The 26,699-nt window shown below is 48.5% G+C and overlaps 1 protein-coding gene across 2 annotated transcripts in view; it reads left to right on the plus strand.

Annotated features, from left to right (window-relative positions):
- LOC134957215 (cytochrome P450 4B1-like) overlaps nt 1-26,699 on the plus strand; it is a 243,114-nt gene that overhangs the window by 72,029 nt on the left and 144,386 nt on the right. For both annotated transcript variants that reach the window (XM_063938917.1, XM_063938918.1), the window contains 3 exons: nt 7,489-7,533; nt 9,458-9,585; nt 12,949-13,073. In XM_063938917.1, the coding sequence (XP_063794987.1) occupies nt 7,489-7,533; nt 9,458-9,585; nt 12,949-13,073 (298 nt within the window). The remainder of the gene's footprint in view (nt 1-7,488; nt 7,534-9,457; nt 9,586-12,948; nt 13,074-26,699) is intronic.

The raw sequence follows: 26,699 nt of genomic DNA on the forward strand, positions 1-26,699 counted from the left end.
ATCTCACTACAAACATACAAAAATATATAGACGATCAAATCGAGGTATTCTCTACGTTACGTATAGACCCCAGGTCTATTTTAAGTATCCCAGATACTAACGTCACGTTATGTATAGACTCCCAGGTCTATTTTAAGTATCCCAGATACTAACGTCTTTGGAGAATTGCGCTTGGACCCCTGGTCCCTTCTCAGACGTATCTTTAAGTCCCAGACATTAAAGATGTTTGGTCACGTGTTCCCAGAACACTGACACGGATTCAGCTTCAGTGTATGACCGCAATCCCGTATGGCAAAGACAGACAATAAATTCTCTATCTTTACCATCCAGGGACGATCACTGAATCGCGGACGTAGCCCCCATTTGAAAGGATATGTCCTTATATTCTTTAACCCTCGATGTGATGGCCTCTCAGACGTCTGGGAGTGTAAACCTTCAATGCTATGAGTTACATGCACAACACAAGCAGTAAAAATTCACACTGGTTTATTGTTCGTTTAACAAAAGTATAAAAGACAACGTATATGGGTGTAACTGACATGTTGCTACACTCTCATTGGCTCGTTAGTAGTTACCAGGCAGAATTGAAAAGGCGGATGTCCATATATGGGTTTCCTACAAGTTTCTCAAAACATTTAACAAAGTCTGTAACACACAGAAGTAAAATTAACAGGTTTCATCTGGTATAGAACTGTCCTTGAGAAACAGACACATACAAGCCTGGTATTGTATGAGGAGATAAAGGTACCCGACACATGGTAGTACGTATCTATGCAAACACATAACAGTTCATATAGCATGTTTTAACCCTTCATTAGGGAGGTAGAAATATTCACTTTTACACTGTAACTATTATAAGGAAATTGATCATATAAAAAGTAATATTTACAAAGACAGAAGAGTTAACCCTTCACATGTCAATGGCCCTATTCCTCCCACGGACAACAGGTGTCTCCCTGGGTGCCTGACTTAAACAAACCACCTCACCGTCAGAATCCTCCTGGTCAATTTCCTCCCCAGCGCCAGCAAATCCCATATCCTCCTCATCCTGGTGTACTTCAACACTGACATCTTCAATCTGACTATCAGGAACTGGACTGCGGGTGCTCCTTCCAGCACTTGCAGGGGGCGTGCAAATGGTGGAAGGCGCATGCTCTTCACGTCCAGTGTTGGGAAGGTCAGGCATCGCAAACGACACAATTGGACTCTCCTTGTGGATTTGTGATTTCGAAGAACGCACAGTTCTTTGCTGTGCTTTTGCCAGCTTGAGTCTTTTAATTTTTCTAGCGAGAGGCTGAGTGCTTCCATCCTCATGTGAAGCTGAACCACTAGCCATGAACATAGGCCAGGGCCTCAGCCGTTCCTCGCCACTCCGTGTGGTAAATGGCATATTGGCAAGTTTACGCTTCTCCTCCGACAATTTTATTTTAGATTTTTGAGTCCTTTTTTTACTGATATTTGGTGTTTTGGATTTTACATGCTCTGTACTATGACATTGGGCATCGGCCTTGGCAGACGACGTTGCTGGCATTTCATCGTCTCGGCCATGACTAGTGGCAGCAGCTTCAGCACGAGGTGGAAGTCGATCTTGATCTTTCCCTATTTTTGGAACCTCAACATTTTTGTTCTCCATATTTTAATAGGCACAACTAAAAGGCACCTCAGGTAAACAATGGAGATGGATGGATACTAGTATACTTATGGATGGACGAGTGACTGCCGACACAGAGGTAGCTACAGCCGTGGACTACCGTACTGCGTCTGCTGCTAATATAGACTGGATGATAATGATATAAAATATATATATATATCACTACTGCAGCCGGACAGGTATATATTATATAATGACGGACCTGCTGGACACTGTCAGCACTGCAGACTCCTAAAGTAAGCTACTAGTATCAAGAAGATAGAAAAAAAAAAAAAACACCACAGGTAGGTGGTATACAATTATGGATGGACGAGCGACTGCCGACACAGAGGTAGCTACAGCCGTGGACTACCGTACTGCGTCTGCTGCTAATATAGACTGGATGATAATGATATAAAAAATATATATATATCACTACTGCAGCCGGACAGGTATATATTATATAATGACGGACCTGCTGGACACTGTCAGCACTGCAGACTCCTAAAGTAAGCTACTAGTATCAAGAAGATAGAAAAAAAAAAACACCACAGGTAGGTGGTATACAATTATGGATGGACGAGCGACTGCCGACACAGAGGTAGCTACAGCTGTGGACTACCGTACTGCGTCTGCTGCTAATATAGACTGGATGATAATTATATAAAAAAAATATATATATATCACTACTGCAGCCGGACAGGTATATATTATATAATGACGGACCTGCTGGACACTGTCAGCACTGCAGACTCCTAAAGTAAGCTACTAGTATCAAGAAGATAGAAAAAAAAAACACCACAGGTAGGTGGTATACAATTATGGATGGACGAGTGACTGCCGACACAGAGGTAGCTACAGCCGTGGACTACCGTACTGCGTCTGCTGCTAATATAGACTGGATGATAATGATATAAAAAATATATATATATCACTACTGCAGCCGGACAGGTATATATTATATAATGACAGACCTGCTGGACACTGTCAGCACTGCAGACTCCTAAAGTAAGCTACTAGTATCAAGAAGATAGAAAAAAAAAACCCACCACAGGTAGGTATACAATTATGGACGAGCGACTGCCGACACAGAGGTAGCTACAGCCGTGGACTACCGTACTGCGTCTGCTGCTAATATAGACTGGATGATAATGATATAAAAAAAATATATATATCACTACTGCAGCCGGACAGGTATATATTATATAATGACAGACCTGCTGGACACTGTCAGCACTGCAGACTCCTAAAGTAAGCTACTAGTATCAAGAAGATAGAAAAAAAAAACACAACAGGTAGGTGGTATACAATTATGGATGGACGAGCGACTGCCGACACAGAGGTAGCTACAGCCGTGGACTACCGTACTGCGTCTGCTGCTAATATAGACTGGATGATAATGATATAAAAAATATATATATATATCACTACTGCAGCCGGACAGGTATATATTATATAATGACGGACCTGCTGGACACTGTCAGCACTGCAGACTCCTAAAGTTAACTACTAGTATGAAGAAGATAGAAAAAAAAAAAAAACCACCACAGGTAGGTATACAATTATGGACGAGCGACTGCCGACACAGAGGTAGCTACAGCCGTGGACTACCGTACTGCGTCTGCTGCTAGTATAGACTGGATGATAATGATATAAAAAATATATATATATCACTACTGCAGGACAGGTATATATTATATAATGACGGACCTGCTGAACACTGTCAGCAGAATGCGTTTATACAATAAAAACACCACACGACGAGTGTTTAACTTTTTCAGGCAGACAATCACAATATACTGGTGGTCAGACAGTGGTCACTGGTCAGTCACACTGGCAGTGGCACTCTGGCAGCAAAAGTGTGCACTGTTAAATAATATGTACTCCTGCTATAACTGCTCCCCAGTCTCCCCCACAATTAAGCTGTGTGAGCACTGAGCACTCAGCACAGTCAGATATACATAGATGATGCAGCACACTGAGGCTGAGCACAGATATGGTATACTGTTACTGTGTCACTGTGTATCGTTTTTTTTCAGGCAGAGAACGGATTATATTAAATAATAATAAAACTGCACTGGTGGTCAGTGGTCAGTCACTAGTAAACTCTGCACTCTCTGAGTACTCCTAAGCTCCAGTAAATCAAGTGTCTCACTCTCACTATCTATTTCTATTCTAAACGGAGAGGACGCCAGCCACGTCCTCTCCCTATCAATCTCAATGCACGTGTGAAAATGGCGGCGACGCGCGGCTCCTTATATAGAATCCGAGTCTCGCGATAGAATCCGAGCCTCGCGAGAATCCGACAGCGGGATGATGACGTTCGGGCGCGCTCGGGTTAACCGAGCAAGGCGGGAAGATCCGAGTCTGCCTCGGACCCGTGTAAAAAGCGTGAAGTTCGGGGGGGTTCGGTTTCCGAGAAACCGAACCCGCTCATCACTAGTAGATACCTTTATTGTTATCACATATATGATGTATTATATGTCCCCTTTGTTGTGAAGGAGACAACTAAGTGAAGTATTAAAAATTATTATAGAGACAGAATAACGTGTAAGAAAAAATAAATAAAATTATGTGTGAAGAATATGTTAAAAACAAGTGCTAGTACGCTGTCTTAGTTTATAGATCAATACGACCTGTGGTTCAAAAGTTTTTTATGTAAATAATTTCTTTATTCTAATGAGACCACCACTGATTTTTTGTAACCAGTGATGTATGTAAAGGGTTACAACATATATCAATATTATACCATTTCTAATACGTTCTCAAATTAAGTCTGTTATAGACATAAGGTTATTGTTACCTTTAATAATATGAATATACGATAACACGCTGACAAAATATTATTTGATATTTAATATTATAAGGAACCCTATTTGAATATATATTTCCTATCCACTACTCCTTACTAAATATCCTACTATTGTAGCGATGTTCTTAAGGAGACTTAGCAATTTTACACAGTACCATCATACAAATATACCTGCATAAGCATCTATTTGCTGCAAAAAATGCTGTCTATATACACAGCTAATCCAGGCACATGTTATTAAAGAATTTCATGGTACTCTCCTTACTAACCACTGATTAGTTTGATCCCAGTGGTCTGTATTCACTAGAAAAGGAGCATGGCAGGATTTTTAGATATAAGTATCTTATTTTAATCAAATGTACACTATGCTAGCTACAGAAATATATATATGAACCTGTATAAACACCTATTCATTGGATCATATAGGGCAGAAAAATGGGGATTATATATGTGTTTTAATACTATTGCAGGTGATGCTATCTTGCCTAGAATGCTACTGCAATCACATGTAATTCCCAATTTGATAACAGCGCCCTTACAAAATCACTGTCTGTTATCATCCCAGTGATATATGCTAGCGACAGATCATACCCAAATTTTTCAAAGGTGTTAGTAGTCAATTAGAGTCTCATATATATAGGTGCAATATTTCCTGCTTCTATTGCTGTCTATATATCTGGCTGATATTGCCATGCAGTATATAAGCACACATTAACAATAAACTCCTTATTATATATTGTACAATTTGTTATAAGCCCATTCAATTGAGCCAGAATCTTAAATGTCTCTCCTTTCTCATTAGAGAGCCATCACAAATCATATAATTCTATTGTATTAATATTCCGCAGCTAGCTGACACTAGGAGGAAATCCTCCTGTCTCCTGTATACACTCTGTCAGCGTGTATCGTACAAGCTAAAAAGTAACCCTTACTGTTGATTTAAACATACACAGGTTATGAATACATAATGATTTTCAAAACTGACAGCGCACAGCAGAGCCGATGCGCATTTCACTTATTAAGCTTCGTCAGGGCTTATAGTATAGTATAGTATAGTATAGTTTAAATCAACAGTAAGGGTTACTTTTTAGCTTGTACGATACACGCTGACAGAGTGTATACAGGAGACAGGAGGATTTCCTCCTAGTGTCAGCTAGCTGCGGAATATTAATACAATAGAATTATATGATTTGTGATGGCTCTCTAATGAGAAAGTAGAGCCATTTAAGATTCTGGCTCAATTGAATGGGCTTATAACAAATTGTACAATATATAATAAGGAGTTTATTGTTAATGTGTGCTTATACTGCATGGCAATATCAGCCAGATATATAGACAGCAATAGAAGCAGGAAGTATTGCACCTATATATATGAGACTCTAATTGACTACTAACACCTTTGAAAAATTTGGGTATGATCTGTCGCTAGCATATATCACTGGGATGATAACAGACAGTGATTTTGTAAGGGCGCTGTTATTAAATTGGGAATTACATATGATTGCAGTAGCATTCTAGGCAAGATAGCATCACCTGCAATAGTATTAAAACACATATGTAATCCCCATTTTTCTGCCCTATATGATCCAATGAATAGGTGTTTATACAGGTTCATATATATATTTCCGTAGCTAGCATAGTGTACATTTGATTAAAATAAGATACTTATATCTAAAAATCCTGCCATGCTCCTTTTCTAGTGAATACAGACCACTGGGATCAAACTAATCAGTGGTTAGTAAGGAGAGTACCATCAAATTCTTTAATAACATGTGCCTGGATTAGCTGTGTATATAGACAGCATTTTTTGCAGCAAATAGATGCTTACGCAGGTATATTTGTATGATGGTACTGTGTAAAATTGCCAAGTCTCCTTAAGAACATCGCTACAATAGTAGGATATTTAGTAAGGAGTAGTGGATAGGAAATATATATTCAAATAGGGTTCCTTATAATATTAAATATCAAATAATATTTTGTCAGCGTGTTATCGTATATTCATATTATTAAAGGTAACAATAACCTTATGTCTATAACAGACTTAATTTGAGAACGTATTAGAAATGGTATAATATTGATATATGTTGTAACCCTTTACATACATCACTGGTTACAAAAAATCAGGGGTGGTTTCACTAAAATAAAGAAATTATTTACATAAAAAACTCTTGAACCACAGGTTGTATTGATCTATAAACTAAGACAGCGTACTAGCACTTGTTTTTAACATATTCTTCACACATAATTTTATTTATTTTTTCTTACACGTTATTCTGTCTCTATAATAATTTTTAATACTTCACTTAGTTGTCTCCTTCACAACAAAGGGGACATATATTACATCATATGTGTGATAACAATAAAGGTATCTACATCACATATGGGTATTGAGAATTTCTTTCGTGTTTAACACTATTACCTATAAATCATTTGGACAAATCATATTTGTAATTAAAAACTATTCAGGGAATGAGTGCTGCTATTGAAAGTTGATTTGCTTTTTCTTTCTTTTCTTTAAATATGTATATATAGATCAACAAGCAGCACCACCTCAACATAATTGTGTTGAAATATTTGCCTGATCAGCACAATATGCTAGACTACAAATATTCCCTATAAAGCATTATTTATTCATAATCTGGTGCGGGAGTCTCCTTAACTTGAGACCTAGAAACCCTGTCAACCTTCCAACCCTTTCGACCTAGTGACTGTTGACCTAAACATTGTCGACCTAGACACTGTCGATCTAATGATCCACACCCTATTCAGAGACATGGCTGCAAATATTGTTTGATAAATGGGCCCCAAAGACAAGAAAGTCTGTTTGTCCTGCCTCATCCTGCAATGTGGTGTATGTACCCGGTTTATAATGTCCCTGCTGGACTTCAGTACATATAACAGACCCCAATAGCGGCATCACCAATCACCATAGACATCTGTACATTATATCCTCATGTAACATTATAACGTCTGCTGAAGGGTCCTCACGTGTATGTGTTACGTGTACCATGAATATGTCTTAACGAATGAAACTGTCTCCTTACAGATCCAAAGGATAACGTTGTCTATCGCTTCCTAGTCCCATGGATTGGTATGTAACATTGCAGTGTGACGTCAGCAGTTGTGTGTATTGTACACTACACTCCTGGGCGCTGTGATCTGATGCTGACAGCAGCCAATGGGGAAACGTTATCATATGGAGAAATAATAGATGTCTCACAGGCCATGTGTATATATCCCTGTGCGCGGTCAGGGAAGTAGCATGTGGGCCTGGGGAAGAGAGGCGCCCCAGGAGGATGCTACTTCTCCACAGGGTGTTAGGGGACAGGCAGCGCAACTAGAATGGTTCCCGGCCTAGTCCTGAGCTCCAAGGTTCCCCGTCTCTCCCTTATCACTGATGTGTGGGCACAAGCTGGTGACTCCCCCTCTGTTGTGGTTAGTGGTAGCATGCCCCGGTCTAGGGCTTCAGTGCAGTTACATGAATGTGGGGGGAATACACGTTCCTCACTACTGTCTGACTGAGGTGTCCAGGTCACAGGAAACCACAGGACAGTCCGTGTAAGAGACATCTGAGCATCTCTTGGTCAGACATGAGTGACACTTAGATGAAATGTTCTGAGGGCTCTATTCATGAAGCAGTGAAAGAGTGGAGAAACAGACCAGTGGAGAAGTTGCCCATGGCAACCAATCAGCATCTCCCTTGCATTTTATAGAATGTACTTGATAAAGGCTTCTTTAAAATCTGATTGGTTGCCCTTGGCAACTTCCCCACTGGTTCTGTTCTTCTCACTGCTTCATGAATAGAGCCCTCATCAGTGCGATCAGTCATGGTCTGTGCTGTCCTGGCACCCAGAAAATAGAGAGATTATTATAAATCTCTCTGCGGCTTAACTATAGAAGTTATATGATTTATATAATGTCCTGTTACAGAACAAGCGCAGTCAAAAACATTTTTAATGCGTCCCCTGCATGTAGGTAAGAAGCCTACTGCCCACCATCCACTGTGTAATCCCAGCCCCAGCGAGCGGCACAACTACCAGCGCTGAAACCCCACCGCAACTAATCCGCATTTACAGGGTAATTCAGAGTTGATAGCAAACCAAAAAGTTAGCGATTAGGCAAAACCATGTGCAGAGCAGGTGGGGCAGATGTAACATGTGCAGAGAGAGTTAGATGTGGGTGGGTTATATTGTTTCTGTGCAGGGTAAATAGTATACTGGCTGCTTTATTTTTACACTGCAATCTAGATTTCAGTTTGAACACACCCCACCCAAATCTAACTCTCTCTGCACATGTTACATCTTCCCCCCTGCAGTGCACATGGTTTTGCCCAATTGCTTACTTTTTAGGTTTGCTAACAACTCTGAATAACCCCCTTAGCTTGTATATGTGTAAGTTAGTCAGTGAAAGCAAAAGTCTGATCTGTTGTAGATTTGCACCATTGAGCAATGTTAGTAGATTGCTGTGGCTATGGACCTTATTCAGTAAGGATTGTAAAATTGCGATTCACAATCCGTCTGATTATCAAAAGACTGCGCATGTGCAGCGTTCGCATTGAGCACGCGTGAGCAAAAATAGCGACAGAAATTGTGTATGGATCGTGATTGCAAAGCAGCCGCTGTTTGACTGACAGGAAGTCGCCGCTTTCTGGGTGTATCTGAACATAGGCAGGCGTGCCCAGGCGTATTTAAGGGGAGCCTCTGACGTCAGCGATGACCACTTCCAGCCTCTTGTGTCACAAGAATTGTAGATGACCTTGACTGGCGCAGATGGGAAAAATGTTTGATGTTCCTGGAATTGCGTATGGTTTTGCGGTCAGCCCGCATATTGCGATGCATTCACCATTTCTGCAATGGGCGTTTTTTTCTCTATTTCTGTGCAGCAACTATCTGATCGCAGCAAATGCTTTTTAGCAGAAATCCTTACTGAATGAGGTCCTATATCTAACTAAAATCCAGCTCAGGTCACTGTATATCTCCACTGCTGTTCCCTTACTACTGCGTCTGTGTCACCAGGGAAAGGACTGCTGGTGTTATCAGGACCCAAATGGTTCCAGCACCGCAAGCTGCTGACTCCGGCCTTCCACTATGACGTCCTGAAGCCGTATATCAAATTAATGTCAGACTGCACCAATACCATGCTGGTAAGGGGAGAATGCATTCACTAAATGGGGGTAGCCTGGAGTCGGGACATTGTGACTGCCCCAGAGGTAGACAGTTATGGGCATTGCCTGAAAGCGGGTATGTTGCAATGATTGGGTATGTTGCGAAAATTGGGTATGTTGCAATGATTGGGTATGTCGCGATGATTAGGTATGTTGCAATGATTGGGTATGTTGCAATGATTGGGTATGTTGCAATGAATGAGTATGTTGCAATGATTGGGTATGTTTGGGAATGTTGCAATGATTGGGTATGTTGCAATGATTAGGTATGTTGCAATGATTGGGTATGTTGCAATGATTAGGTATGTTGCAATGATTGGGTATGTTTGAGAATGTTGCAATGATTGGGTATGTTGCGATGATTGTGTATGTTGCGATGATTGGGTATGTTGCAATGATTGGGTATATTGCGATGATATGGTATGTTGCAATGACTGGGTATGTTTGGGAATGTTGCAATGATTGGGTATGTTGCGATGATTGGGTATGTTGCAGTGATTGGGTATATTGTGATGATTGGGTATGTTGCGATGATTGGCTTCCTGTAGATTAAACTCTGGTCACCTACTAGGGTATTCAATTATCTGCAAATTCGCTGCAATTTTTCGCTCGAAAATTTTTCGCGGCAATCGGACGAAAATTGCAGCGAAAACGCTCCGTTTTTCGACCTATTCAATTCCGACCGGGTTTCACGTGAAAATTCTTGCAGTGAAAAGTGCAGGTGAAAATGGGGAAATCAGCCTGTACCCCAAAAAATGCTAAACTAACATAGGAAAACAGAAGAGAAGTGTGTTAGAGATCACATTAGAGAGTTTTTGGGGACTTAAATTGTGTGAAATGGCTGTTATATGCATTTTTTTTAAAAATGCAAAAAAATGATAGAAAGCAAGTTTTTTTGAGCAAAATAAATGCTCTCATTAAATTTGGGGTACATGAAAATGGGTATAAGTATATATTTGGGTCATTTTAGGGTACTTTAAAAAAAAAGTGGAAACAGACCGATTGCTCCCATCTGCAAGCCTAAAAACACATGTCCCACTGATAAAGCACCCCACTATACCTGTCCCATACCTTGAACCCCAATTTCCATCACTTTTTACTTTTTCACACCAAAAATGACATGTCATTATTGGCCAATTAAAAATAATTAAAAACTTCAACGTGCCTAATTAGTCATTAAGGGGGGGGGTCCCAGGAGTTCTGTACCATGGCCCTCATTCCGAGTTGATCGCTCGCAAGGCGATTTTAGCAGAGTTACACACGCTAAGCCGCCGCCTACTGGGAGTGAATCTTAGCTTCTTAAAATTGCGACCGATGTATTCGCAATATTGCGATTACTAACTACTTAGCAGTTTCAGAGTAGCTTCAGACTTACTCGGCATCTGCGATCAGTTCAGTGCTTGTCGTTCCTGTTTTGACGTCACAAACACACCCAGCGTTCGCCCAGACACTCCCCCGTTTCCCCGGCCACTCCTGCGTTTTTTCCGGAAACGGTAGCGTTTTTTCCCGCACGCCCATAAAACGGCCTGTTTCCGCCCAGTAACACCCATTTCCTGTCAATCACATTACGATCGCCAGAGCGATGAAAAAGCCGTGAGTAAAAATACTATCTCCATTGTAAAATTACTTGGCGCAGTCGCAGTGCGAATATTGCGCATGCGTACTAAGCGGAATTTCACTGCGATGCGATGAAAAATACCGAGCGATCAACTCGGAATGAGGGCCCATATCCAAACATTTTTACCTTAAAATAGTGACTTTTCCCAACTTTTCACCTGCTTCAGAGAAGGTGAAGTGAAATTAGTGAAAAAATGATCACCGATACATTTTCCAGGATAATTGAATAGGCTGTAATTGCGTTTCACGTGAAAAGTCCGTTTTTTCACCCGAAAACCGGACTTTTAACGTGAAAAGTCCGTTATCACTGCTAATTGAATATACCCCATAGAGTTGTTAAGGCTGGAATATAACTCAGAGGATTTGCTATTTTCCAGGAGCGTTGGTGGTGGTGATGGGAGGGCAGATGAATGTGGGACATTAGAGGAACCAGACATTGACCACTAATGACCTAATCTTATTTGTGACTTGTACACATTCTCCTGGGCAGGTGTACCATCGGCGCGTTTCGCTCATTCAGCATTGTCCATTCAATAGTCAGGCTCCTGGGTGATGATGTGAGACAGCAGGCGGGGTGGGCGATAGGGATACTGGGCTTAGGATTGTATATGAGGGGTGGGAGAGATAGGATCGGTATATGAAGACACATCTGTGTATATAAAACGGAAGTGCCAACAGTCATAGGATGGCAGTAAGTAAAGGTGATGGTAGGTGGTGCCACCATACTGTGATGTCTTAGAAATGGCTAGACCTGCATCAGTTGTAATCTGACATCTTGTGAGTCAGTCTGAACACCGGCTAAGCTACTCATGGCTATGCGGCGTGAATTATCAGAGTTGGAGCGGGGCATGATAATGGGTGCCTGATGGATGGGACATCCATCTAAGGGGTCACGTGTTTTGGGAATATTCCTCATGGAAGGCATTACTAGACCGTGGACAGCGCAGTGACTGACCACGGGTGCTTAATAATCATGGCCAGCGGCGTCTGACCCAAATTGTCCATGGTAACAGACAAGCGACACTGGCTCAAATCACATCTACATTCAATGCAGGAGGTACTAGACGCATATTCAACAGGTCAGTATAGCGGTCTTTAGCTTCCATGGGATGTGGGGGCAGAAGATCCACCAGACTGCCCTTTTTACCATTACGACCCCGGACACAGCGCCTCCCCTGGGCTCATGACATTGGTAATAGGATTCTGGTGGGCTGGCAACATGTGGCATGGTCCGAGAGTCACGGCTCCAGTTGTTTCGGGCTGATGGAATGGTTCCAGTGTGATGCAGACCCAATAAGGCCATGACCCCAATTGTTAACAAGGCACCATGCAGGCTGGTGGTGGTTCCATTATGGTGTGGGGTGTGTTCACATGGCATGAGTTGGGTACGCTGCCGGAAGACGGCATGGGTCAGCATCTCTCCAGAGGTCCTCTGTCCTCCTGTGGAATCGATGCCACATAGAGTTGCTGCACTTTGGGCTAGAGGGGAACCTACATGATACTAGTCACCTATCCCGTGACTTTGGCACTTCCGTGTAAACTCTACTTACTATAAACCAACAGTTACATACTGGTCATACTCTCCCATGGATATGTACACGTATGATCTGCTTACTAATCTGATAATAACATGTCACTACTAGCCACTCATACATCCCTATACTATGTGACAGCTAGAGGTCTAGATCCCTACAGTGTTAGTACATCACTTTGTATCTTGTTTAGGACACATGGGAGAAGCTGGTCCCCGATCAGAAGCCGCTGGAGCTCTTCCATTATGTCAGCCTCATGACCCTGGACAGCATTATGAAATGCGCCTTCAGCTACGAGAGCAACTGCCAGAATGACAGGTTGGTACCTGGTGGACACTTAGTGCTCCTCACACAGTGCTCTGTAAGGACGCTGGTGCCCTAGTAACTGCGCCGTCACACTGAGCGATGGAGTGGGGCACAGCGGATGGGTGTTACTGCCGCCCAGTCAGGGTCTCAGCGGAATCTGGCTCCTCACCATCGCTATATATTGGCTCCAATGACTGTGACGCTCTCAGCTTTGTGTATAATTGCTGATACACCATGGGGACGATTTATCAATCTAATGACACGTGGAGGTGATGCCGATGGCAACCAATCACATTCCAGCTTTCATATTGCAGAATGTACATTATAAATGATAACTAGAACCTGATTGGTTGCTATTGGGTGTTATGGGCAATCACTTCAGGCCCTCACATTAACGGCGGATCTATAGTGAGTGCAGGGTGTGCGGTGCAGACGGGCCCACACCGCACACCCTGCACCCACTGCATTTACTTACCGGCCCATCCAGCCAGACACCATTATGCCAGACTCTGGCGTAGCGTGTGTCACTGTGACTGTCTCTCCCTGCACAGACTCTGGCGTAGCGTGTGTCACTGTGACTGTCTCTCCCTGCACAGACTCTGGTGTAGCGTGCGTCACTGTGACTGTCTCTCCCTGCACAGACTCTGGCGTAGCGTGCGTCACTGTGACTGTCTCTGCCCGCACAGACTCTGGTGTAGCGTGCATCACTGTGACTGTCTCTCCCTGTACAGACTCTGGCGTAGCGTGTGTCACTGTGACTGTCTCTTCCTGCACAGACTCTGGCGTAGCGTGCGTCACTGTGACTGTCTCTCCCTGTACAGACTCTGGCGTAGCGTGTGTCACTGTGACTGTCTCTTCCTGCACAGACTCTGGCGTAGCGTGCGTCACTGTGACTGTCTCTGCCCGCACAGACTCTGGCGTAGCGTGCGTCACTGTGACTGTCTCTGCCTGCACAGACTCTGGCGTAGCGTGCATCACTGTGACTGTCTCTGCCTGCACAGACTCTGGCGTAGCGTGCGTCACTGTGACTGTCTCTCCCTGCACAGACTCTGGCGTAGCGTGCGTCACTGTGACTGTCTCTCCCTGCACAGACTCTGGCGTAGCGTGCGTCACTGTGACTGTCTCTCCCTGCACAGACTCTGGTGTAGCGTGCGTCACTGTGACTGTCTCTGCCCGCACAGACTCTGGCGTAGCGTGCGTCACTGTGACTGTCTCTCCCTGCACAGACTCTGGTGTAGCGTGCGTCACTGTGACTGTCTCTGCCTGCACAGACTCTGGCGTAGCGTGCGTCACTGTGACTGTCTCTCCCTGCACAGACTCTGGCGTAGCGTGCGTCACTGTGACTGTCTCTGCCTGCACAGACTCTGGCGTAGCGTGCGTCACTGTGACTGTCTCTCCCTGCACAGACTCTGGCGTAGCGTGCGTCACTGTGACTGTCTCTGCCTGCACAGACTCTGGTGTAGCGTGCGTCACTGTGACTGTATCTGCCTGCACAGACTCTGGTGTAGCGTGCGTCACTGTGACTGTCTCTCCCTGCACAGACTCTGGCGTAGCGTGCGTCACTGTGACTGTCTCTCCCTGCACAGACTCTGGCGTAGCGTGCGTCACTGTGACTGTCTCTGCCTGCACAGACTCTGGTGTAGCGTGCGTCACTGTGACTGTATCTGCCTGCACAGACTCTGGTGTAGCGTGCGTCACTGTGACTGTCTCTCCCTGCACAGACTCTGGTGTAGCGTGCCTCACTGTGACTGTCTCTCCCTGCACAGACTCTGGTGTAGCGTGCGTCACTGTGACTGTCTCTCTCTGTACAGACTCTGGCGTAGCGTGCGTCACTGTGACTGTCTCTCCCTGCACAGACTCTGGCGTAGCGTGCGTCACTGTGACTGTCTCTGCCTGCACAGACTCTGGTGTAGCGTGCGTCACTGTGACTGTATCTGCCTGCACAGACTCTGGCGTAGCGTGCGTCACTGTGACTGTCTCTTCCTGCACAGACTCTAGCGTAGCGTGCGTCACTGTGACTGTCTCTGCCTGCACAGACTCTGGCGTAGCGTGCGTCACTGTGACTGTCTCTGCGTGCCCAGACTCTGGCGTAGCGTGCGTCACTGTGACTGTCTCTGCGTGCACAGACTCTGGCGTAGTGTGTGTCACTGTGACTGTCTCTCCCTGCACAGACTCTGGCGTAGCGTGCGTCACTGTGACTGTCTCTGCCTGCACAGACTCTGGCGTAGCGTGCGTCACTGTGACTGTCTCTCCCTGTACAGACTCTGGCGTAGCGTGCGTCACTGTGACTGTCTCTCCCTGCACAGACTCTGGTGTAGCGTGCGTCACAGTGACTGTCTCTCCCTGCACAGACTCTGGTGTAGCGTGTGTCACTATGACTGTCTCTCCCTGCACAGACTCTGGTGTAGCGTGCGTCACAGTGACTGTCTCTCCCTGCACAGACTCTGGTGTAGCGTGTGTCACTATGACTGTCTCTCCCTGCACAGACTCTGGCGTAGCGTGCGTCACTGTGACTGTCTCTCCCTGCACAGACTCTGGCGTAGCGTGCGTCACTGTGACTGTCTCTGCCTGCACAGACTCTGGCGTAGCGTGCGTCACTGTGACTGTCTCTGCGTGCACAGACTCTGGCGTAGCGTGCGTCACTGTGACTGTCTCTCCCTGCACAGACTCTGGCGTAACGTGCGTTTCTGTGACTGTCTCTCCCTGCACAGACTCTGGCGTAGCGTGCGTCACTGTGACTGTCTCTCCCTGCACAGACTCTGGCGTAACGTGCGTTTCTGTGACTGTCTCTCCCTGCACAGACTCTGGTGTAGCGTGCGTCACTGTGACTGTCTCTCCCTGCACAGACTCTGGTGTAGCGTGCGTCACTGTGACTGTCTCTCCCTGCACAGACTCTGGCGTAGCGTGCGTCACTGTGACTGTCTCTGCGTGCCCAGACTCTGGCGTAGCGTGCGTCACTGTGACTGTCTCTCCCTGCACAGACTCTGGCGTAGTGTGTGTCACTGTGACTGTCTCTCCCTGTACAGACTCTGGCGTAGCGTGCGTCACTGTGACTGTCTCTCCCTGCACAGACTCTGGCGTAGCGTGCGTCACTGTGACTGTCTCTCCCTGTACAGACTCTGGTGTAGCGTGCGTCACTGTGACTGTCTCTCCCTGCACAGACTCTGGCGTAGCGTGCGTCACTGTGACTGTCTCTGCCTGCACAGACTCTGGCGTAGCGTGCGTCACTGTGACTGTCTCTCCCTGCACAGACTCTGGCGTAGCGTGCGTCACTGTGACTGTCTCTTCCTGCACAGACTCTGGCGTAGCGTGCGTCACTGTGACTGTCTCTGCCTGCACAGACTCTTGCGTAGCGTGCGTCACTGTGACTGTCTCTTCCTGCACAGAATCTGGCGTAGCGTGCGTCACTGTGACTGTCTCTCCCTGCACAGACTCTGGCGTAGCGTGCGTCACTGTGACTGTCTCTTCCTGCACAGACTCTGGCGTAGCGTGCGTCACTGTGACTGTCTCTCCCTGCACAGACTCTGGCGTAGCGTGCGTCACTGTGACTGTCTCTGCCTGCACAGACTCTGGCGTAGCGTGCGTCACTGTGACTGTCTCTGCCTGCACAGACTCTGGCGTAGCGTGCGTCACTGTGACTGTCTCTCCCTGCACAGACTCTGGCGTAGCGTGCGTCACTGTGACTGTCTCTGCCTGCACAGACTCTGGCGTAGCGTGCGTCACTGTGACTGCCTCTCCCTGCACAGACTTTGGCGTAGCGTGCGTCACTGTGACTGTCTCTGCCTGCACAGACTCAGGCGTAGAGTGCGTCACTGTGACTGTCTCTCCCTGTACAGACTCTGGCGTAGCGTGCGTCTCTGTGACTGTCTCTGCCTGTACAGACTCTGGCGTAGCGTGCGTCTCTGTGACTGTCTCTCCCTGTACAGACTCTGGCGTAGCGTGCGTCTCTGTGACTGTCTCTCCCTGTACAGACTCTGGCGTAGCGTGCGTCTCTGTGACTGTCTCTGCCTGCACAGACTCTGGCGTAGCGTGCGTCACTGTGACTGCCTCTCCCTGCACAGACTTTGGCGTAGCGTGCGTCACTGTGACTGTCTCTGCCTGCACAGACTCAGGCGTAGAGTGCGTCACTGTGACTGTCTCTCCCTGTACAGACTCTGGCGTAGCGTGCGTCTCTGTGACTGTCTCTGCCTGTACAGACTCTGGCGTAGCGTGCGTCTCTGTGACTGTCTCTCCCTGTACAGACTCTGGCGTAGCGTGCGTCTCTGTGACTGTCTCTCCCTGTACAGACTCTGGCGTAGCGTGCGTCTCTGTGACTGTCTCTGCCTGCACAGACTCTGGCGTAGCGTGCGTCACTGTGACTGTCTCTCCCTGCACAGACTCTGGCGTAGCGTGCGTCACTGTGACTGTCTCTCCCTGCACAGACTCTGGCGTAGCGTGCGTCTCTGTGACTGTCTCTACCTGCACAGACTCTGGCGTAGCATACGTCACTGTGACTGTCTCTCCCTGCACAGACTCTGGCGTAGCGTGCGTCACTGTGACTGTCTCTCCCTGCACAGACTCTGGCGTAGCGTGCGTCACTGTGACTGTCTCTCCCTGCACAGACTCTGGCGTAGCGTGCGTCACTGTGACTGTCTCTCCCTGCACAGACTCTGGCGTAGCGTGCGTCACTGTGACTGTCTCTCCCTGCACAGACTCTGGCGTAGCGTGCGTCACTGTGACTGTCTCTCCCTGCACAGACTCTGGCGTAGCGTGCGTCACTGTGACTGTCTCTCCCTGCACAGACTCTGGCGTAGCGTGCGTCACTGTGACTGTCTCTCCCTGCACAGACTCTGGCGTAGCGTGCGTCACTGTGACTGTCTCTCCCTGCACAGACTCTGGCGTAGCGTGCGTCACTGTGACTGTCTCTCCCTGCACAGACTCTGGCGTAGCGTGCGTCACTGTGACTGTCTCTCCCTGCACAGACTCTGGCGTAGCGTGCGTCACTGTGACTGTCTCTCCCTGCACAGACTCTGGCGTAGCGTGCATCACTGTGACTGTCTCTGCCTGCACAGACTCTGGCGTAGCGTGCGTCACTGTGACTGTCTCTGCCCGCACAGACTCTGGCGTAGCGTGCGTCACTGTGACTGTCTCTCCCTGCACAGACTCTGGCGTAGCGTGCGTCACTGTGACTGTCTCTGCCTGCACAGACTCTGGCGTAGCGTGCGTCACTGTGACTGTCTCTCCCTGCACAGACTCTGGCGTAGCGTGCGTCACTGTGACTGTCTCTCCCTGCACAGACTCTGGCGTAGCGTGCGTCACTGTGACTGTCTCTCCCTGCACAGACTCTGGCGTAGCGTGCGTCACTGTGACTGTCTCTCCCTGCACAGACTCTGGCGTAGCGTGCATCACTGTGACTGTCTCTGCCTGCACAGACTCTGGCGTAGCGTGCGTCACTGTGACTGTCTCTGCCCGCACAGACTCTGGTGTAGCGTGCGTCACTGTGACTGTCTCTGCTGCACAGACTCTGGCGTAGCGTGCGTCACTGTGACTGTCTCTGCCTGTACAGACTCTGGCGTAGCGTGCGTCACTGTGACTGTCTCTCCCTGTACAGACTCTGGCGTAGCGTGCGTCACTGTGACTGTCTCTGCCTGCACAGACTCTGGCGTAGCGTGCGTCACTGTGACTGTCTCTGCCTGCACAGACTCTGGCGTAGCGTGCGTCACTGTGACTGTCTCTGCCTGCACAGACTCTGGCGTAGCGTGCGTCACTGTGACTGTCTCTGCCTGCACAGACTCTGGCGTAGCGTGCGTCACTGTGACTGTCTCTCCCTGCACAGACTCTGGCGTAGTGTGTGTCACTGTGACTGTCTCTCCCTGTACAGACTCTGGCGTAGCGTGCGTCACTGTGACTGTCTCTGCCTGCACAGACTCTGGCGTAGCGTGCGTCACTGTGACTGTCTCTCCCTGCACAGACTCTGGCGTAGTGTGTGTCACTGTGACTGTCTCTCCCTGCACAGACTCTGGCGTAGCGTGCGTCACTGTGACTGTCTCTTCCTGCACATACTCTGGCGTAGCGTGCGTCACTGTGACTGTCTCTCCCTGCACAGACTCTGGCGTAGCGTGCGTCACTGTGACTGTCTCTCCCTGCACAGACTCTGGCGTAGCGTGCGTCACTGTGACAGTCTCTGCCTGCACAGACTCTGGCGTAGCGTGCGTCACTGTGACTGTCTCTCCCTGCACAGACTCTGGCGTAGCGTGCGTCACTGTGACTGTCTCTTCCTGCACAGACTCTGGCGTAGCGTGCGTCACTGTGACTGTCTCTCCCTGCACAGACTCTGGCGTAGCGTGCGTCACTGTGACTGTCTCTCCCTGCACAGACTCTGGCGTAGCGTGTGTCACTGTGACTGTCTCTCCCTGCACAGACTCTGGCGTAGCGTGTGTCACTGTGACTGTCTCTTCCTGCACAGACTCTGGCGTAGCGTGTGTCACTGTGACTGTCTCTTCCTGCACAGACTCTGGCGTAGCGTGCGTCACTGTGACTGTCTCTCCCTGCACAGACTCTGGCGTAGCGTGTGTCACTGTGACTGTCTCTTCCTGCACAGACTCTGGCGTAGCGTGCGTCACTGTGACTGTCTCTCCCTGCACAGACTCTGGCGTAGCGTGCGTCACTGTGACTGTCTCTCCCTGCACAGACTCTGGCGTAGCGTGCGTCACTGTGACAGTCTCTGCCTGCACAGACTCTGGCGTAGCGTGCGTCATTGTGACTGTCTCTCCCTGTACAGACTCTGGCGTAGCGTGCGTCACTGTGACTGTCTCTGCCTGCACAGACTCTGGCGTAGCGTGCGTCACTGTGACTGTCTCTCCCTGTACAGACTCTGGCGTAGCGTGCGTCACTGTGACTGTCTCTCCCTGCACAGACTCTGGTGTAGCGTGCGTCACTGTGACTGTCTCTCCCTGCACAGACTCTGGTGTAGCGTGCGTCACTGTGACTGTCTCTCCCTGCACAGACTCTGGCGTAGCGTGCGTCACTGTGACTGTCTCTCCCTGTACAGACTCTGGCGTAGCGTGCGTCACTGTGACTGTCTCTCCCTGTACAGACTCTGGCGTAGCGTGCGTCACTGTGACTGTCTCTCCCTGCACAGACTCTGGCGTAGCGTGCGTCACTGTGACTGTCTCTGCCTGCACAGACTCTGGCGTAGCGTGCGTCACTGTGACTGTCTCTCCCTGCACAGACTCTGGCGTAGCGTGCGTCACTGTGACTGTCTCTCCCTGCACAGACTCTGGCGTAGCGTGCGTCACTGTGACTGTCTCTCCCTGCACAGACTCTGGCGTAGCGTGCGTCACTGTGACTGTCTCTGCCTGCACAGACTCTGGCGTAGCGTGCGTCACTGTGACTGTCTCTCCCTGCACAGACTCTGGCGTAGCGTGCGTCACTGTGACTGTCTCTGCCTGTACAGACTCTGGCGTAGCGTGCGTCACTGTGACTGTCTCTCCCTGCACAGACTCTGGCGTAGCGTGCGTCACTGTGACTGTCTCTCCCTGCACAGACTCTGGCGTAGCGTGCGTCACTGTGACTGTCTCTGCCTGCACAGACTCTGGCGTAGCGTGCGTCACTGTGACTGTCTCTCCCTGTACAGACTCTGGCGTAGCGTGCGTCACTGTGACTGTCTCTCCCTGCACAGACTCTGGTGTAGCGTGCGTCACTGTGACTGTCTCTCCCTGCACAGACTCTGGCGTAGCGTGCGTCACTGTGACTGTCTCTCCCTGCACAGACTCTGGCGTAGCGTGCGTCACTGTGACTGTCTCTCCCTGTACAGACTCTGGCGTAGCGTGCGTCACTGTGACTGTCTCTCCCTGCACAGACTCTGGCGTAGCGTGCGTCACTGTGACTGTCTCTCCCTGCACAGACTCTGGCGTAGCGTGCGTCACTGTGACTGTCTCTCCCTGCACAGACTCTGGCGTAGCGTGCGTCACTGTGACTGTCTCTGCCTGCACAGACTCTGGCGTAGCGTGCGTCACTGTGACTGTCTCTCCCTGTACAGACTCTGGCGTAGCGTGCGTCACTGTGACTGTCTCTCCCTGCACAGACTCTGGCGTAGCGTGCGTCACTGTGACTGTCTCTCCCTGCACAGACTCTGGCGTAGCGTGCGTCACTGTGACTGTCTCTGCCTGCACAGACTCTGGCGTAGCGTGCGTCACTGTGACTGTCTCTCCCTGCACAGACTCTGGCGTAGCGTGCGTCACTGTGACTGTCTCTGCCTGTACAGACTCTGGCGTAGCGTGCGTCACTGTGACTGTCTCTCCCTGCACAGACTCTGGCGTAGCGGTCGTCACTGTGACTGTCTCTGCCTGCACAGACTCTGGCGTAGCGTGCGTCACTGTGACTGTCTCTTCCTGCACAGACTCTGGCGTAGCGTGCGTCACTGTGACTGTCTCTGCCTGCATAGACTCTAGCGTAGCATGCGTCACTGTGACTGTCTCTTCCTGCACAGACTCTGGCGTAGCGTGTGTCACTGTGACTGTCTCTTCCTGCACAGACTCTGGCGTAGCGTGCGTCACTGTGACTGTCTCTCCCTGCACAGACTCTGGTGTAGCGTGCGTCACTGTGACTGTCTCTCCCTGCACAGACTCTGGCGTAGCGTGCGTCACTGTGACTGTCTCTCCCTGCACAGACTCTGGCGTAGCGTGTGTCACTGTGACTGTCTCTCCCTGCACAGACTCTGGTGTAGCGTGCGTCACTGTGACTGTCTCTGCCTGCACAGACTCTGGCGTAGCGTGCGTCACTGTGACTGTCTCTGCCTGCACAGACTCTGGCGTAGCGTGCGTCACTGTGACTGTCTCTGCCTGCACCAGCGATATTGTATCCAGGGAGGCGGGGGGGGGCACCTACATCTGCATACGCCCATCCAGTGCTGAGAGGCCTCTGTCCCATGTTATGTACAGAGTACATTTCTCTTACGTCCTAGAGGATACTGGGGTCCACATTAGTACCATGGGGTATAGACAGGTCCACTAGGAGCTTTGGGCACTTTAAGAAATTAATAGTGTGCACTGGCTCCTCCCTCTATGCCCCTCCCACCAGACTCAGTTTAGAAAATATGCCCGGAGGAGCCGGTCACGCTTATGGAAGCTCCTGAAAAGGTTTCTGCATTTATTTTCTGTTTGTTATTTTCAGTCAGGACTGTTTGGCACCGGCCTGTCTGCTTTGTGGGACTTAGGGGGGGAACGGCCCAACTTCCTTAGAGTTAATGGTCCCGTTTCTCTGCTGACAGGACACTGAGCTCCTGAGGGAGCTATTCGCGAGCCACACCACGACGCAGCTTACCCTCCCGCAGCACGCTGCCACCCCCTAACAGAGCCAGAAGTAAGAAGAGTGGTGAGTACTGCGCCGGCATCACGGTTATCGGGCTGGTGGCGGGAATGGCGGCACAAGGGTAGGAGCGCGGCTCTGAGTACAGGCTGCGCTCCGGGGGCTCAGAGGGACATTTTCATATAGGTGTCCCGCTGCTGAGGGGCGCGCTGAGCCACCACTGGTACCCACTAGTGATATGCACCGGAAATTTTTCGGGTTTTGTGTTTTGGTTTTGGGTTCGGTTCCGCGGCCGTGGTTTGGGTTCGAACGCGTTTTGGCAAAACCTCACCGAATTTTTTTTGTCGGATTCGGGTGTGTTTTGGATTCGGGTGTTTTTTTAAAAAAACCCTAAAAAACAGCATAAATCATAGAATTTGGGGGTCATTTTGATCTCATAGTATTATTAACCTCAATAACCATAATTTCCACTCATTTTCAGTCTATTCTGAACACCTCACACCTCACAATATTATTTTTAGTCCTAAAATTTGCACCGAGGTCGCTGGATGGCTAAGCTAAGCGACACAAGTGGCCGACACAAACACCTGGCCCATCTAGGAGTGGCACTGCAGTGTCAGGCAGGATGGCCCTTCCAAAAAATACTCCCCAAACAGCACATGACGCAAAGAAAAAAAGAGGCGCAATGAGGTAGCTGTGTGACTAAGATAAGCGACACAAGTGGCCGACATAAACACCTTGCCCATCTAGGAGTGGCACTGCAGTGTCAGGCAGGATGGCACTTCAAAAAAATAGTCCCCAAACAGCACATGATGCAAAGAAAAAAAGAGGCGCAATGAGGTAGCTGTGCGACTAAGCTAAGTGACACAAGTGGCCGACACAAACACCTGGCCCATCTAGGAGTGGCACTGCAGTGTCAGGGAGGATGGCACTTCAAAAAAATACTCCCCAAACAGCACATGATGCAAAGAAAAAAAGAGGCGCACCAAAGTTGCTGTGTGACTAAGATAAGCGACCCAAGTGGCCGACACAAACACCTGGCCCATCTAGGAGTGGCACTGCAGTGTCAGGCAGGATGGCCCTTCAAAAAAATACTCCCCAAACAGCACATGACGCAAAGAAAAATGAAAGAAAAAAGAGGTGCAAGATGGAATTGTCCTTGGGCCCTCCCACCCACCCACCCTTATGTTGTATAAACAGGACATGCACACTTTAACGAACCCATCATTTCAGCGACAGGGTCTGCCACACGACTGTGACTGAAATGACTGGTTGGTTTGGGCCCCCACCAAAAAAGAAGCAATCAATCTCTCCTTGCACAAACTGGCTCTACAGAGGCAAGATGTCCACCTCATCATCATCGTCCAATTCATCACCCCTTTCACTGTGTACATCCCCCTCCTCACAGATTATTAATTCGTCCCCACTGAAATCCACCATCTCAGGTCCTCGTGTACTTTCTGGAGGCAATTGCTGCTGGTGAATGTCTCCACGGAGGAATTGATTATAATTCATTTTAATGAACATCATCTTCTCCACATTTTCTGGTAGTAACCTCGTACGCCGATTGCTGACAAGGTGAGCGGCTGCACTAAACACTCTTTTGGAGTACACACTGGAGGGGGGGCAACTTAGGTAGAATAAAGCCAGTTTCTGCAAGGGCCTCCAAATTGCCTCTTTTTCCTGCCAGTATACGTACGGACTGTCTGACTTGCCTACTTGGATGCGGTCACTCATATAATCCTCCACCATTCTTTCAATGGTGACAGAATCATATGCAGTGACAGTAGACGACATGTCAGTAATCGTTGGCAGGTCCTTCAGTCCGGACCAGATGTCAGCACTCGCTCCAGACTGCCCTGCATCACCGCCAGCGGGTGGGCTCGGAATTCTTAGCCTTTTCCTCGCACCCCCAGTTGCGGGAGAATGTGAAGGAGGAGCTGTTGACGGGTCGCGTTCCGCTTGACTTGACAATTTTCTCACCAGCAGGTCTTTGAACCTCTGCAGACTTGTGTCTGCCGGAAAGAGAGATACAACGTAGGTTTTAAATCTAGTATCGAGCACGGTGGCCAAAATGTAGTGCTCTGATTTCAACAGATTGACCACCCGTGAATCCTGGTTAAGCGAATGAAGGGCTCCATCCACAAGTCCCACATGCCTAGCAGAATCACTCTGTTTTAGCTCCTCCTTTAATGCCTCCAGCTTCTTCTGCAAAAGCCTGATGAGGGGAATGACCTGACTCAGGCTGGCAGTGTCTGAACTGACTTCACGTGTGGCAAGTTCAAAAGGTTGCAGAACCTTGCACGATGTTGAAATCATTCTCCACTGCGCTTGAGACAGGTGCATTCCACCTCCTTTGCCTATATCGTGGGCAGATGTATAGGCTTGAATGGCCTTTTGCTGCTCCTCCATCCTCTGAAGCATATAGAGGGTTGAATTCCACCTCGTTACCACCTCTTGCTTCAGATGATGGCAGGGCAGGTTCAGGTGTTTTTGGTGGTGCTCCAGTCTTCTGTACGCGGTGCCTGTACGTCGAAAGTGGCCCGCAATTCTTCTGGCCACCGACAGCATCTCTTGCACGCCCCTGTCGTTTTTTAAATAATTCTGCACCACCAAATTCAAGGTTTGTGCAAAACATGGGACGTGCTGGAATTTGCCCAGATGTAATGCACGCACAATATTGCTGTCGTTGTCCGATGCCACAAATCCCCAGGAGAGTCCAATTGGGGTAAGCCATTCTGCGATGATCTTCCTCACTTGCCGTTAGAGGTTTTCAGCTGTGTGTATTTTGGAAAGCGGTGATACAAAGCGTAGCCTGCCTAGGAACGAGTTGGCGTTTGCGAGATGCTGCTACCCAGTGGGCTGTCACAGTCATGTAGTCCTGAGTCTGCCCTGCTCCACTTGTCCACATGTCCGTGGTTAAGTGGACATTGGGTACAACTGCATTTTTTAGGACACTGGTGACTCTTTTTCTGAGGTCTGTGTACATTCTCGGTATCGCCTGCCTAGAGAAATGGAACCTAGATGGTATTTGGTACAAGGGACACAGTACCTCAATCAAGTCTATAGTTGCCTCTGAAGTAACGATGGATGCCAGAACCACGTTTCTCACCGCCCAGGCTGCCAAGGCCTCAGTTATCCGCTTTGCAGCAGGATGACTGCTGTGATATTTCATCTTCCTCACAAAGGACTGTTGGACAGTCAATTGCTTACTGGAAGTGGTACAAGTGGTCTTCCGACTTCCCCTCTGGGATGCCGATCGACTCCCAGCAGCAACAACAGCAGCGCCAGCAGCAGTAGGTGTTACACTCAAGGATGCATCGGAGGAATCCCAGGCAGGAGAGGACTCGTCAGACTTGCCAGTGACATGGCCTGCAGGACTATTGGCTTTCCTGGGTAAGGAAGAAATTGACACTGAGGGAGTTGGTGGTGTGGTTTGCAGGAGCTTGGTTACAGATTTAGTGGTCAGTGGACTGCTTCCGCTGTCACCCAAAGTTTTTGAACTTGTCACTGACTTATGATGAATGCGCTGCAGGTGACGTATAAGGGAGGATGTTCCGAGGTGGTTAACGTCCTTACCCCTACTTATTACAGCTTGACAAAGGCAACACACGGCTTGACACCTGTTGTCCGCATTTGTTATGAAATAATTCCACACCGAAGAGCTGATTTTTTTTGTATTTTGACCAGGCATGTCAATGGCCATATTCCTCCCACGGACAACAGGTGTCTCCCCGGGTGCCTGACCTAAACAAACCACCTCACCATCAGAATCCTCCTTGTCAATTTCCTCCCCAACGCCAGCAACACCCATATCCTCATCCTGGTGTACTTCAACACTGACATCTTCAATTTGACTATCAGGAACTGGACTGCGGGTGCTCCTTCCAGCACTTGCAGGGGGCGTGCAAATGGTGGAAGGCGCAAGCTCTTCCCGTCCAGTGTTGGGAAGGTCAGGCATCGCAACCGACACAATTGGACTCTCCTTGGGGATTTGTGATTTCGAAGAACGCACAGTTCTTTGCTGTGCTTTTGCCAGCTTAAGTCTTTTCATTTTTCTAGCGAGAGGCTGAGTGCTTCCATCCTCATGTGAAGCTGAACCACTAGCCATGAACATAGGCCAGGGCCTCAGCCATTCCTTGCCACTCTGTGTCGTAAATGGCATATTGGCAAGTTTACGCTTCTCCTCAGATGCTTTTAATTTTGATTTTTGGGTCATTTTACTGATCTTTTGTGTTTTGGATTTTACATGCTCTGTACTATGACATTGGGCATCGGCCTTGGCAGACGACGTTGATGGCATTTCATCGTCTCGGCCATGACTAGTGGCAGCAGCTTCAGCACGAGGTG

Source organism: Pseudophryne corroboree, chromosome 9 (genome assembly GCF_028390025.1).
Source record: "Pseudophryne corroboree isolate aPseCor3 chromosome 9, aPseCor3.hap2, whole genome shotgun sequence".
Classification (NCBI taxonomy): domain Eukaryota; kingdom Metazoa; phylum Chordata; class Amphibia; order Anura; family Myobatrachidae; genus Pseudophryne; species Pseudophryne corroboree.